We start from the raw sequence: 11,832 nt of genomic DNA on the forward strand, positions 1-11,832 counted from the left end.
AAAAAAAACCTTTGAGTAGAAATCAAGCTGGCTTGCCTTCTATGTTTCTGTTACTGAAGGGGAAGAAGGAACTTTCTTTTCCGTGTTCTGAGAGGATTACGTTTGGCTATCACCGGAGGTTTTAAATTCCCATCCTGAGGGGACACCCCCCAACTTTGGAACAAGGGAGGCCCTGAGTGACTGGAGGTGATAAGTGACCCCACCCTCAGGTGGAGGGGTGGTAGCTGTGTGGTCTGCACCGCAGCCTTGCTTAGCATTGTATGCGATGGACAATGAAGGGACAGTAAAACCCCTTTGGCCAGTCTTTGTCTTTTGGTGTCCTTACTGGGGTTTGGGTTTTTTTTTTTTTTTTTTTTTTTTTTGGCCATGCTGTGTGGCATGTGGGATCTTAGTTCCCCAACCAGGGATCGAACCCACGCCCCCTGCAGTGGAAGCTCGGAGTCTTAACCACTGGACTGCCAGGGAAGTCCCTCGGTGTCCTTAAATTTCTGTCTCCTTGTGATTAAATGAATGAAATTACAAGCTCCCTCAGGAAAGGGGAGGCAGTCACTGGCTGGGAAGTTCAAAACCACACTTTATCTATGACCAAGGAACATAGATGCTTTCAGTAATCATCTTATTTCTTTTTTTCAGTCACTCTGAACTATATTCTCCTTTACAGATGCGAGGAAACTGAGGCTAAGAGAGGAAAGTAATGTGCTCAGACTCACAAGGAAACACAGAGGTAGGATTTGCAGACCCTGCCATATGGTGCGGAGGTTCTCTAAGGAAACACTGCCTAGGAACCCAGCCCACCCCCACTCCTTATCCATTCTAACCTCCAAGCATTGTTGTGACAACACGTAGCGACTCCTTTCCCCATCCCAAGTGGTGATCTTAACAGTGAACCCTTTAATTCTTCCTCTCGGGGACATCCATCTCGTCTACGACATGTAGCGAAGATGATTAATCGAGACAATGGGAACATTAGTGGCTCAGATTCTCATCCCCGTCGGGAGACCAAACACACACATAACCAGGAGAAACCATACATGGGTTTATTTTATTGTATTTTATTGTATTTCTATAAAGGCAACATCAACTTACCCTGTTAAAATCACTTCTGAAAATAAATTTTCTGGAAATGCATTCTTTATAAATGTAAAGCGTGCAATAATGTGTAAATTTACAGAAACATTTTAAACTGGTTAACTCAGGTAATAGTCTGTAAAATAGGTTTTGTTTCTGGAGATATTACAGGTATCCCTAGACTTTGTTAAAGTCTTTACTTAATTCTGATTAAGGCTTTACGAACAGAGATTTATCTTAATGGGGTAAAATGATTAATTACGTAATTAAAATGACTTGTAAGAACTTTTGAGTCATCCAAAAGTTAAAAAGCAGGGCCAATATTTTAAAAGAGAGGATGACACCTTGGAAAGTCATTTGTATGCCACATCAGCAATAACTTTTAGTGGCTTATTCTTGCCTCACTTGACGGCAGGCACTTCAAAATGATTAAGGAAAAATTGTCATACTTGATTAGTCCTCATCATTTTTGGTTTTGAAGGAAATGTTTGTAAATGAGTAAAAGACCCCAAATAAATGTGTCTGGGCCTATGTATTATTTTTTTAATTTGAATATTCATCTGTTATAATTAAAACAAAACATGTCCACAAGCATATGAAACTGTGTTTGAATTTCCACAAGTATGTTTAGATTTGTTAATGCCTTGTATTTCATGTTCGGAAATCAGACCACGCTAATGCCTTTTTCTCCTTATTATTGTAATCAGCATTGAAAGCTTGGCTTCCATTAACAAATAATCCTTTACAATAAAAGAATCAAGATCTAAGTTCATTACTTCACTATTCGTTTCTGTAGACACCTGACTTCATGGAGTATACCATGCTTCAGATATATTCTTAGGAAAACACTGGGACAGCATGCCGAAGTTTTCTATATTGTTTCACAAAAAGCTAGAAGTTAATTAAAGGGCTCATTTTCACAGCAAGAAGTAGCGATTTACTCCCCCAGTCAATTCTCTACAGTCCCCTCTGGAGAATCCCATGAGTTCAGGTTAGAAGGGATTGGTGTTCCCTTTCCAAAATCATCCATCTCCTCATTGAAACACTGCTCAGAATCCTCCTCGGGTTTACTCATCCCTGCAGGAAAGCCTGGTGCGAGGAAGGACACCTTGGTCCGGGTGAACTCTGGCCACACTGAACCTGTACTTGGCAGGAAGAAAAGCTGACTGCAGGGTGAGAAGCCCTACAGTTTTTTGCAGTGGATATAATTCTTCTTCCCGGTACTTGTTCAGGAAACTCTTACTACAATACAGTTTTAAATAAGCTCTTAATTTGGGAAGCTTATTAACTCTGCTTTTTGCATTTTCATCTTTTACAGAGCGTCGTGGAGGTCGTGGTCCACCGTGGACTGTGTGTAAGATGAGCTGGGGGTGTCGGGGTAAATCGGGAGGAGCCTACAGTACTGGCAGAGCACCAAAGTGCCCCGGCAGGTTTTGAAGAGCTGTACGATGTACTTGCGAAATTTCTCCCCCAGGAAAAAGTAGATGACCGGATTAAGGCAGCAGTGAACGAAAGCCAGGGTCTCTGTGGCCTGAATGGCATAGTCCAGGTGTCTCTCAAAGGTGCAGTCTTGAAGGACCTCCAGCTCCACCAGGGTGTCCAGGAAGAGCACCACGTTGTAAGGGGTCCAGAACCCCAGGAAGAGGACCACCACGGCAAAGATCATCTTCACTGCCTTGTTCTTCTTCTCATTTTTGCAGTGCTGCAAGGTCCTGATGATCATGGAGTAGCAGAACAGCATGATCCCCAAGGGGATCACCAGCCCTAGAAGGTTGATCTCCAGGGAGCTCAGAACCTTCCACCTCGTGGAGTTGAAAGAATACTTGGTTTTGCAGTAGGTGTGGTTGCGCTCAGTATAACACGTGCTGAACACAAGGCCTGGGAGGGAGGCGAGCACAGCCACTGCCCACGTGGCCACGCTGGTGATGACCCCGTAAGTCAAGGTCCTCGCTCTCAGGGAGAAGACCGCGTGCACAATGGCCAGGTACCTATCGATGCTCATGAGTGTGATGAAGAATATGCCGCTGTAGAAGCCCACCAGGTACATCCAGGAAACGAGCTTGCAGAGGCCGAGCCCGAACACCCACTGGTCTGCGGCATAGTAGCCCCAGAAAGGGAGCGAGAGCACGAAGAGCAGGTCCGAGATGGCGAGGTTGAGCAGGTACACGTCGGTCATGGACTTGAGCCGCTTGTACTTGAACAGGACCAGAACCACCACAGAATTTCCAAGCAGACCAAACAGAAAGACCAAGGAGTAGAGGGGGGGCAGGAAGAGCTCCCCAAATGCCTTGATACCTTCCTTGGTGCAAGGTTTGGGGATGCTTTCATAAAGATAATAATTGTTATAGATGCTTTCATCCAGGGTGGTGTCTGCTATACCCGTGGGGTTCATTTTCAGATGTATAGGCTCCTCACGGCAGGTCTGAGCCCAACCAGAAGAACCTAATGAGTGGAAGAGCCAACAAGATTTCTATCAGAACAAAAGCGAATCAGAACGGTGCTGCGTACAGAGCACAGCTGCTTCGTATTTTGCCCAGATCATCATACACTGTTCCCAACCTTCCCACATGGAAGGGCTCAGGTCCTTGAACTGAAGGGCAGTGCAGCCAAAGTGAAATAATCCTGCCCTTTGGAGGCAGATTCCAAATTACAGCTCTGCCACTTTTCCTACCCCTCTGCTGGGAGCTCTGGTTCTCCCGTTTGTAAGCGGGGGTAGTAAAACCTCCTTATCAACAAGAGGTTTTCCTTTTTTTTTTTAAGATTTCTTTTTCAATATAGGGACCATTTTTAAAGTCTTTATTGAATTTTGTTACAATATTGCTTCTGTTTTATGTTTTTTGGGTTTTTGGCCATGAGGCATGTGGGATTTTAGCTCCCCGACCAGAGATCGAACCCGCATCCCCTGCACCGGAAGGCAAAGTCTTAACCACTGGACTGCCAGGGAAGTCCCAACGATGAGGTGTTTTTCAAAAGTATATTTCTGAAAGCTAGTCTGGCATTACTGAAATCACTCGCAAGAATGACAAGACTAGCTGACGTGCCCAACAGAACTTTACCCAGGGCCTTTCTGACATGAAAGCCAAAAAAAAAAAATTAAAAAAAGATTTTAAAATCTATGCATGTTTCCCCTTCAGACTGTAACACCAAAAATTCAGTGATGACTTAGGTAAATCATCAGGCTAGAAGGGAACCAGGTTGGCCTCTTGCCTTTATATAAAAATTCTGGGACTTCTCTGGTGGTCCAGTGGTTAAGAATCTGCCTTCCAATGCAGGGGATGTGGGTTCGATCCCTGGTCAGGGAACTGAGATCCCACATGCCGCTGGGCAACTGAGCCTGCGCGCCACAACTAGAGAGCCCACATGCCACAACGAAGCTCCTGCGTGCCACAACTAAGACCCGATGCAGCCAAATAAATAAATAAATAAATATTAAAAAAAAAAAAAAGAATAAAAGAAAAGGGGGCAAGGACCAAGAAAATATTTTTTTTAAAAAATTCTAATTCCTCCTGTGTGCTTTGTACTTCATAGGATTTCAGAGCATGTTCACTCATATCGTACATTCAATCCCAGTCCTGTGCTCCTGTTCCCACACCCCCCTCCAACAAAAACCTGGTACTCTAAGCCAAATAAGCATACTGAGCCATGGTGTAGATGACTCGTGAAAGACTCAGAGAAGTTAAATGCCTCCTGAAGGCCACACAGCCATGTAGAGAACTTGTTCCTAGGGCCCCAAGTCCCAGTGATGTGCTGGTGAACCAGGTCTGGGAGGGCAAAGAGGTGCGGGGGATGGCGGGGGGAGCTCTGATTTATGGCTCTTGCTGGTTTCCGTGGTGTAAATACTCCCACCATGGCCAAGTTCAAGCCACCAACCGCCTCAAAAATTCCTGAAGATTTAACAATCAGCTCCTGAGAGCTGGTGCGGGTGGGCCCTAGCACGCCACAGCCAAGCCCCATGTTCCCTGTGGAGCACCTTCTTAGTTGGAACACACCCAGCCTCCCAGGCTGGGTGACTGGCCACTCCTGGGCCAACCTGACACTAATGCAGCAAATGTGTTTTCCAGGCCCTGTAGAAGGTTGCAGTATTCAGTTGGGTAAATTGAGGGAAATTTTTGGCCTTTTCATCAAAACCACATGTAAAAAATTAATCTTACACACTGAATCCTATCAGAGTGGGAATTAGCAGGACAGATCTAGAAAAGGCACATCATAGCCAGAAATAAAATCTCTACCTCGCCAACCACCCTCATTTCTTATCTAAATTGGCAGATGAGGTTAAAACCTTCTTAAAGTTATTCACACGTCCACATGTGAATCGGAGCAATGCAGGAGGCTTTCCGACTCAAGGCCACCTCCTCTTGCATCCTTCTTAGTGGCACCCTGATATTCCTTATCAAAACCCTTTCACATTGTTCGATAATTCACATCTATTCCCCATCTCCCACCCTGACCACCACACACCCAAACACCCAAGCTATGTGTTTCTCAAGAGAGAGGTTTTGGTTTATTCCTGCAAACAGATGCTGAAGACCTGGGGCATCTTAGGGTCTCAAAAAAAAAAAAAAAAACTGTGTTATATGATTATCAATTCTAGTTAAATGAATAACAATTCTAGCCTTCCTCCATAATTTTACCAGTGAAAATGAAAGGAATAAGAGAGACTGAGGTGTTAGGAAATTATCAGGAGAAGAAACTAAAGTCAACACAGCTGGTAAATGTCTGGAATTATTCTGCAGGCCTTATTTGGCTGGTGTTTCTTGACCTGGGAGTCTCGATAGAAGCCAGAAGTGGAAAAGTGTATATGTTGAATGAAAATTAGCTGTGTGTTCTGAGCCTGTGGCTTAGGTCAGATGTGTGCAGGAGGAGAGCCCTGTATGTATGCGAGAGCCAGTCAGATGAGGGCTGGGAGGGTAGGTTGTGTGAGCTGCAGGACAGGTGCCAACAGAATGACCAGCAGATGACCAGGATGCCTGAGTGATGGGGTTAGCTGTGTGGCTGGGCAGCTTTCAGCGCTTCCAAAGTCCACACACCTTTGGACAAAGCAACGCAGGGCCTGAGGCCCTGGGAACGCGCCCCCTCACCCCCCTGCCACGCTGGCCCCTTACCTTGCGTTTCTGAAAGTGGCTCCAAGGCAGGTCTGCGAGGCAGTGCCTGGCTTGCTCAAGAAGCACGGCGCTAAGAAAGACAGGAGCCTTTGAAGGGCTCGTGGCTTCCTGTGAGCACCAGCTCTGTTCCTCATCCATCTACGCTGAGTTCAAGTGGGGTTTTTTGATAGAAGTAAGAAGCAGAAAATGAGTGACTCTTAGCTTGGGTTCGGGTTAAACTCTTAGTCACTCATTTCCCCAAACTGAAAGCTGGGAAGGTTTGCTCTCTGCAAGATGAGGGAAGTTAAGTTTTTCAAGAGAGAAACTTCTAAATGTTTTAAAATGTATTTGTTGGATTTTTAATTTAAATTTTTTCATTTTAGCTGGCTATGTGCAGTAGAAGTGATCTTTATATTCTGGATCAGTGGGCTGTTTGTTATTTCCCCATCATGGATGTACAGTGGCCAGCAATCAAGATATTCAGTGTTCTCTAAACAGTGGGATCTGAGGAGGTCAGAGTGAGAGGCCAGATTTATTCAAGAATAAGGCTAGTCAAGAGGAGAGAAAAGTGTATCCAAATGTGTGTGTCTGGCAGTGACGTGGAGGCCCTAGTCAACCACGTTCGATAAACGTCCTCAGCCTGTTGTAAAGTGACATGACCACATAGCTCTAAGCCCCTTTCCCAGCAGGAAGAGCCCTCCCCCAAGCCCCTTCCACTGAGACACAGCAGAGCTTCCCCTGACAGTGCTCCTGGCTGAGAGTTTCTTCAGGTTCATGTACCCATCACAGCCAAGGAGCTGACATCAGTCCTGAGTCTTTTCTATACGGTATCCTGCCAGCTTCTGCCAGCTCCCAGCCATTTCCTTCTATGTGTCCACAGTTGCTTGGCTCTTTGGTTCAGCTTACAAGAGCCACAAATGTCATTTTTCCTGAGGAATTTGCATAAATAAGAACTGAAAAATTGAGCTAGAGCGGTGTTTATCAACCTTTTTTTTTTTCCATTATCACCCCTCCCAAGGAGTCTTTTTGGATTTTTTTTTTCTAATCACCTCCCCATGATATATTTTAATACCACAGATAAATAGGGAAGTTCCCTGGTGGTCTAATGGTTAGGATTCAGTGGCCCGGGTTTGATCCGTGGTCTGGGTACTGAGATCTCACAAGCTGTTCGGTGCAGCCAAATTAATAATAATAATAATACCACAGATAAATAGTAAATCTGCTTATGTTTCGTATATATATATGCAAATATATATGCTTTATATATATAAGAGTAAGGTTTGTTTAGGTTGGGGGGAGTTGCTTCTGGCTTCTAATGGGAAAAGACCAGAAATGCTGCTTAAAATCCTACCGCACACAGGCCAGCCCTCCACAATACAGTCATCCAGCCCAGAAGGCCAGCAGTGTTGAGGCTGAGGACTCCTCAGCTACAGCAATATTCCCACCTGTGAACTGTGGAACCAGATTCATAGAAATCCTGTGAAAAGGAAATGGACAAATAACCTTAGGGAATGCTGGGCTTGGATTCAGGTTAAATACAGTTCCTTACGGCAGTGCTTTCCAGTGCTAATAGTATCATGAACTCTGGAAGCAGATGTAGAGTAAAAATGTCCCAGATATATTCTGTTGCCAGAGCTGACACCAGATCCTTGCTCAAAACCCGCCAACCCCTCCCTTGCACAGGAACTAACATGTATCTTTAAGTCACAGGGTCTGGAGACAAAAAAGGGGAGTTATAGGAAGAGAAAAACAAAAACCCAGATAGAACCAGCTGGAACCAAGATGAATCTGACCTCCAGCAACCCCTGAGCCTCATTCTATGCTGATTTCACTACATCAGCTACTAAATGACACCCCTGCTTGCGGCCATGACCCAAAGTTGTGCCACGTGGGCGAGAAGCTCATCCGTAAACAAAGTTCCCACTTCTCCATTCTCAGGCCATTTAATAAAACTTGCACTGCATCAATCTCAGCTTCGTTTTTGTTTCTGGCTGCACGAACCTGAAACTTCCCTGCTGAGGCAGGGGGCCTCGGCTGGGCTAGGGCCCGAGCAGGGGTCCATACGACCTGATTCGGTAACAGTTTGACCAGTAAATCTATGCCCGTTATACAGAGTAACTTATTTTTAGAAATGCAGAACCTGAGGAAGGTTCCACCATGGAATTAGAGGACTTGAGGGACGAGTTACCCTGGGCAAGGCCATCTGAGCATGTTGCCTAAGTCTCCATGGACCCTCCATGGAGGGGGGAGAAGTGGTAAGTTCTAGAACAGATGGTATCTGGATGTCCAAATTGTCATCAGTGGTAGTTGGTCATTGTGGGTCTGGAGATGGTCCCTTAAAGCTAGTTGGTGCTCCCTTGACTGACTGGCCATGTGACAGGCACCTGGCCCCATGAGTGGGGATAAGCCCAAGCTCCAGGGTCCATGGTAGCTGAGGGCACTTGCTTTTTGAGGCCTGCTCAGTCTGGGTTTGGATCTCAGGGCCACCATGTACTAGCTATACAAACCTCAATTTTCTCATCTGTAAAAAAGGGTGATAAAGCCTGAGGATTGTGGGAGGATTAATGACCTAATGTTTGTAAAACACTTAGCATGGTGCCTGGTACAGATATGTGCTCAAAAAGGCACCAGCTGTGAAAATTAGTAGGATAAATAAAACACACAGGAATAGCTTTCTCTCTTGAAATGGGTGAGCCTGGCATGTTGCCCTTAGCCATAACTAGGAATCCAGGAAATATTTTGATTTAGACTCAGTGGGCCACAATCAATTTCTGAGTTGCTGTTCAGGTTAAAAGCAGGTTTCAGGGCTTCCCTGATGGCGCAGTGGTTAAGAATCCGCCTGCCAATGCAGGGGACACGGGTTCGAGCCCTGGTCCAGGAAGATCCCACATGCCGCAGAGCAACTAAGCCTGTGCACCACAACTACTGAGCCTGAGCTCTAGAGCACACAAGCTACAACTAATGAGCCCACGTGCCGCAACTACTGAGGCCCGCGTGCCTAGAGCCCGTGCTCTGCAACAAGAGAAGCCACGACAATGAGAAGCCCGCGCGCCACAGCGAAGAGTAGCCCCTGCTCACCACAACTAAAGAAAGGTCGTGCACAGCAACAAAGACCCAACACAGCCATAAATAAATTTTTTTTAAAAAAAGCAGTTTTCAGATTTCCAAGTTGCAAAGGTTACTGCCCTGGAGAAAGTCGGTCTTCAGGTTTGCAAAGTAATAATGATAGTGTCCTGGAGAAACACTAAATAGGTTTTCCCTCCAGTAAGGGATTCAAAACTAAACAATATCCCCACCCACAAAAAAAAAAAAAAAAAGAAAAAAGGATGAAATTTTAAGAATCCAGAGAAGGGAGGTGGTGCACTCAAGGCAGCACAGCCAGAGACACAGTCAGTGTTAATGCCTACCCTCCCGACATTTTCATGGACAATACCTTTTATTGAGCTAAGTTTCTGAAACCTGACCAGAGAGAAGGTGACCAACAAAAAAATACCCAGACCAAACCCTCCCCCAAGGCAAGATGGTATGCCATATGCTGCACAGCACAGACCTTCAACAAGAAACAAAGGGAGAGTGTGAGCCTACAGCGCCCCTGGTGGACCAAGCCTTATTTCAAGATCAAAGACATCAAAATACAATCCCCGGGCCACAGGTACCGTAGCCACCCAGCGTGTCTGACATTGGAAGGCAAAAACTCCCAAGGCCTTCAGGAGGAGCTCCATGGACCTCTGCTGCAGAGCAGAGGTGATAAAGCATCCAGGATTTGGTGTCAGACCTGTTAATACAGCTTAAAATGAGAGAAGGCTGTCAGGCAAGCCACACAGGGGTTGGACCCAAGGACAGAGTAACAGCAAGCTAGAGCTGTAGGGGGCAACTTATGTATGGCAAGCAGGGTGGAGTTAGTTAGCTTTCAAGAGTTCTCTGCTGATTGGCTAAGTTGAAAAACTTTGTAGGCTTGGAGCAGAGGAGTTGTCCCTAGTCATCTGGTTCCCAGTCCCCAGGACAATTAGGGCTGGTTCCTAGTGATGCCAGAGTACACACAAGAGGATAATGGGGGAAGTGACTGGGGTATGGACCTAACTCCTCAAAAAGGGGAACTGACCGGGCCTCAAAACTGGGTCAAGAAAGCATTTGAACACACTATATTACGGGGGAGGTCTGAAGAAACAGACAAAACTTTGGAAAGGAAATAAAAGATTGCAAACAATTAAATTACAAATGGGTTGTTTTGTTTTGTTTTTTGATGGTAACTAAAAATTACTGCACATTTGAAAACTAGAAAGCACATTTTCATGTAACCTGGATGTCAAAGAAAATACTATAGAAAATAGAAAACACTTATAACTGAATGATAATAAAATATCATTTATCCAATATTGTGGTCGGGGACTTCTCTGGCGGTCCAGTGATTAAGACTCCAAGCTTACACTACAGGGGGTGTGGGTGGGGGAACTAAGATCCTGCATGCTGTGCAGTGCGTCCGAAAAAAACAAACAACAACAACAAAAATTGTGGTCGGCAGCTAAAGAGGCTCTTAGAGGATAATTTAGACCTTAAATGTTTATATCAGAAAAGAAGAAAGGCTACAAATTGGTAAGAAGTGTTTAACTTGAAAAAGAAACTGCAGAAAAAGGAAGAGTGGAAGAAACTCAAAAAGGGTATAAGGAAGGATTTCTCTGGTGGCCTAGTGGTTAGGATTCCAGGCTTTCGCTGAGGTGGCCCAGGTTCAATCCCTGGTCGGGGAAGATCCCACAAGCTGTGCAGTGTGGAAAAAAAAAAAAAGAAGAAGAAGAAAAAGAGTATAAGGAAAAAATAATAAACATAAGAGAGAAATTAGTTAAACAGAAATTGAAAGTGGGGCTTCCCTGGTGGCGCAGTGGTTAAGAATCCGCCTGCCAATGCTGGGGACATGGGTTCGATCCCTGGTCCGGGAAGATTCCACATGCCGTGGAGCAACTAAGCCTGTGTGCCACAACTACTGAGCCTGCACTCTAGAGCCCGCGAGCCACAACTACTGAGTCCACATGCCACAACTACTGAAGCCGCGTGCCTAGAGCCCATGCTCCGCAACAAGAGAAGCCACCGCAATGAGAAGCCTGTGCACCGCAATGAAGAGTAGCCCCCACTCGTCACAACTAGAGAAAGCCCACGCGCAGCGACAAAGACCCAATGCAGCCATAAATAAATAAATAAATAAATAAATGTATTAAAAAAAAGAAATTGAAAGTAAAATAGACCCATAAAAGTATTTGAAAACAATAACAAAATTGACAAAACTCTAGGAAGATAAGTAAAGAAAAAATAGGAAACAATCTTGGGAACGTAAAGGGAGAAATAAATACAGAGCAGAGATTTAAAAGATAATAAATAATATGAATGATTTTATTACAATGAATTTGAAAACTTAAATGAAATGGATAAATTCCTAGAAAAATCTACCTACCAAAATTGTCTCAAAAAGAAGTATAGGGCTTCTCTGGTGGCACAGTGGTTGAGAATCTGCCTGCCAATGCAGGGGACACGGGTTCGAGCCCTGGTCTGGGAAGATCCCACATGCCGTGGAGCAACTGGGCCTGTGAGCCACAACTACTGAGCCTGCGCGTCTGGAGCCTGTGCTCCACAACAAGAGAGGCCGCAACAGTGAGAGGCCCGCGCACCGCAATGAAGAGTGGCCCCCGCTCGC

At 45.2% G+C, this 11,832-nt stretch overlaps 1 protein-coding gene across 1 annotated transcript; it reads right to left on the reverse strand.

The window, feature by feature from the left end:
• Positions 1-1,766: 1,766 nt before the first annotated feature.
• Positions 1,767-3,460, reverse strand: CCR4 (C-C motif chemokine receptor 4). The gene has a single exon (XM_007191566.2). The coding sequence runs from the start codon at positions 3,458-3,460 to the stop codon at positions 2,381-2,383; it is 1,080 nt and encodes a 359-aa protein (XP_007191628.2). The 3' UTR covers positions 1,767-2,380.
• Positions 3,461-11,832: the final 8,372 nt, after the last annotated feature.

The sequence above is a fragment of the Balaenoptera acutorostrata genome, chromosome 10, assembly GCF_949987535.1.
Source record: "Balaenoptera acutorostrata chromosome 10, mBalAcu1.1, whole genome shotgun sequence".
NCBI lineage: Eukaryota > Metazoa > Chordata > Mammalia > Artiodactyla > Balaenopteridae > Balaenoptera > Balaenoptera acutorostrata.

Coding starts and splice junctions, on each gene's coding strand:
- CCR4 (XM_007191566.2), bottom strand. CDS start 3,460: ATGAACCCCACGGGTATAGCAGACACCACCCTGGATGAAAGCATCTAT.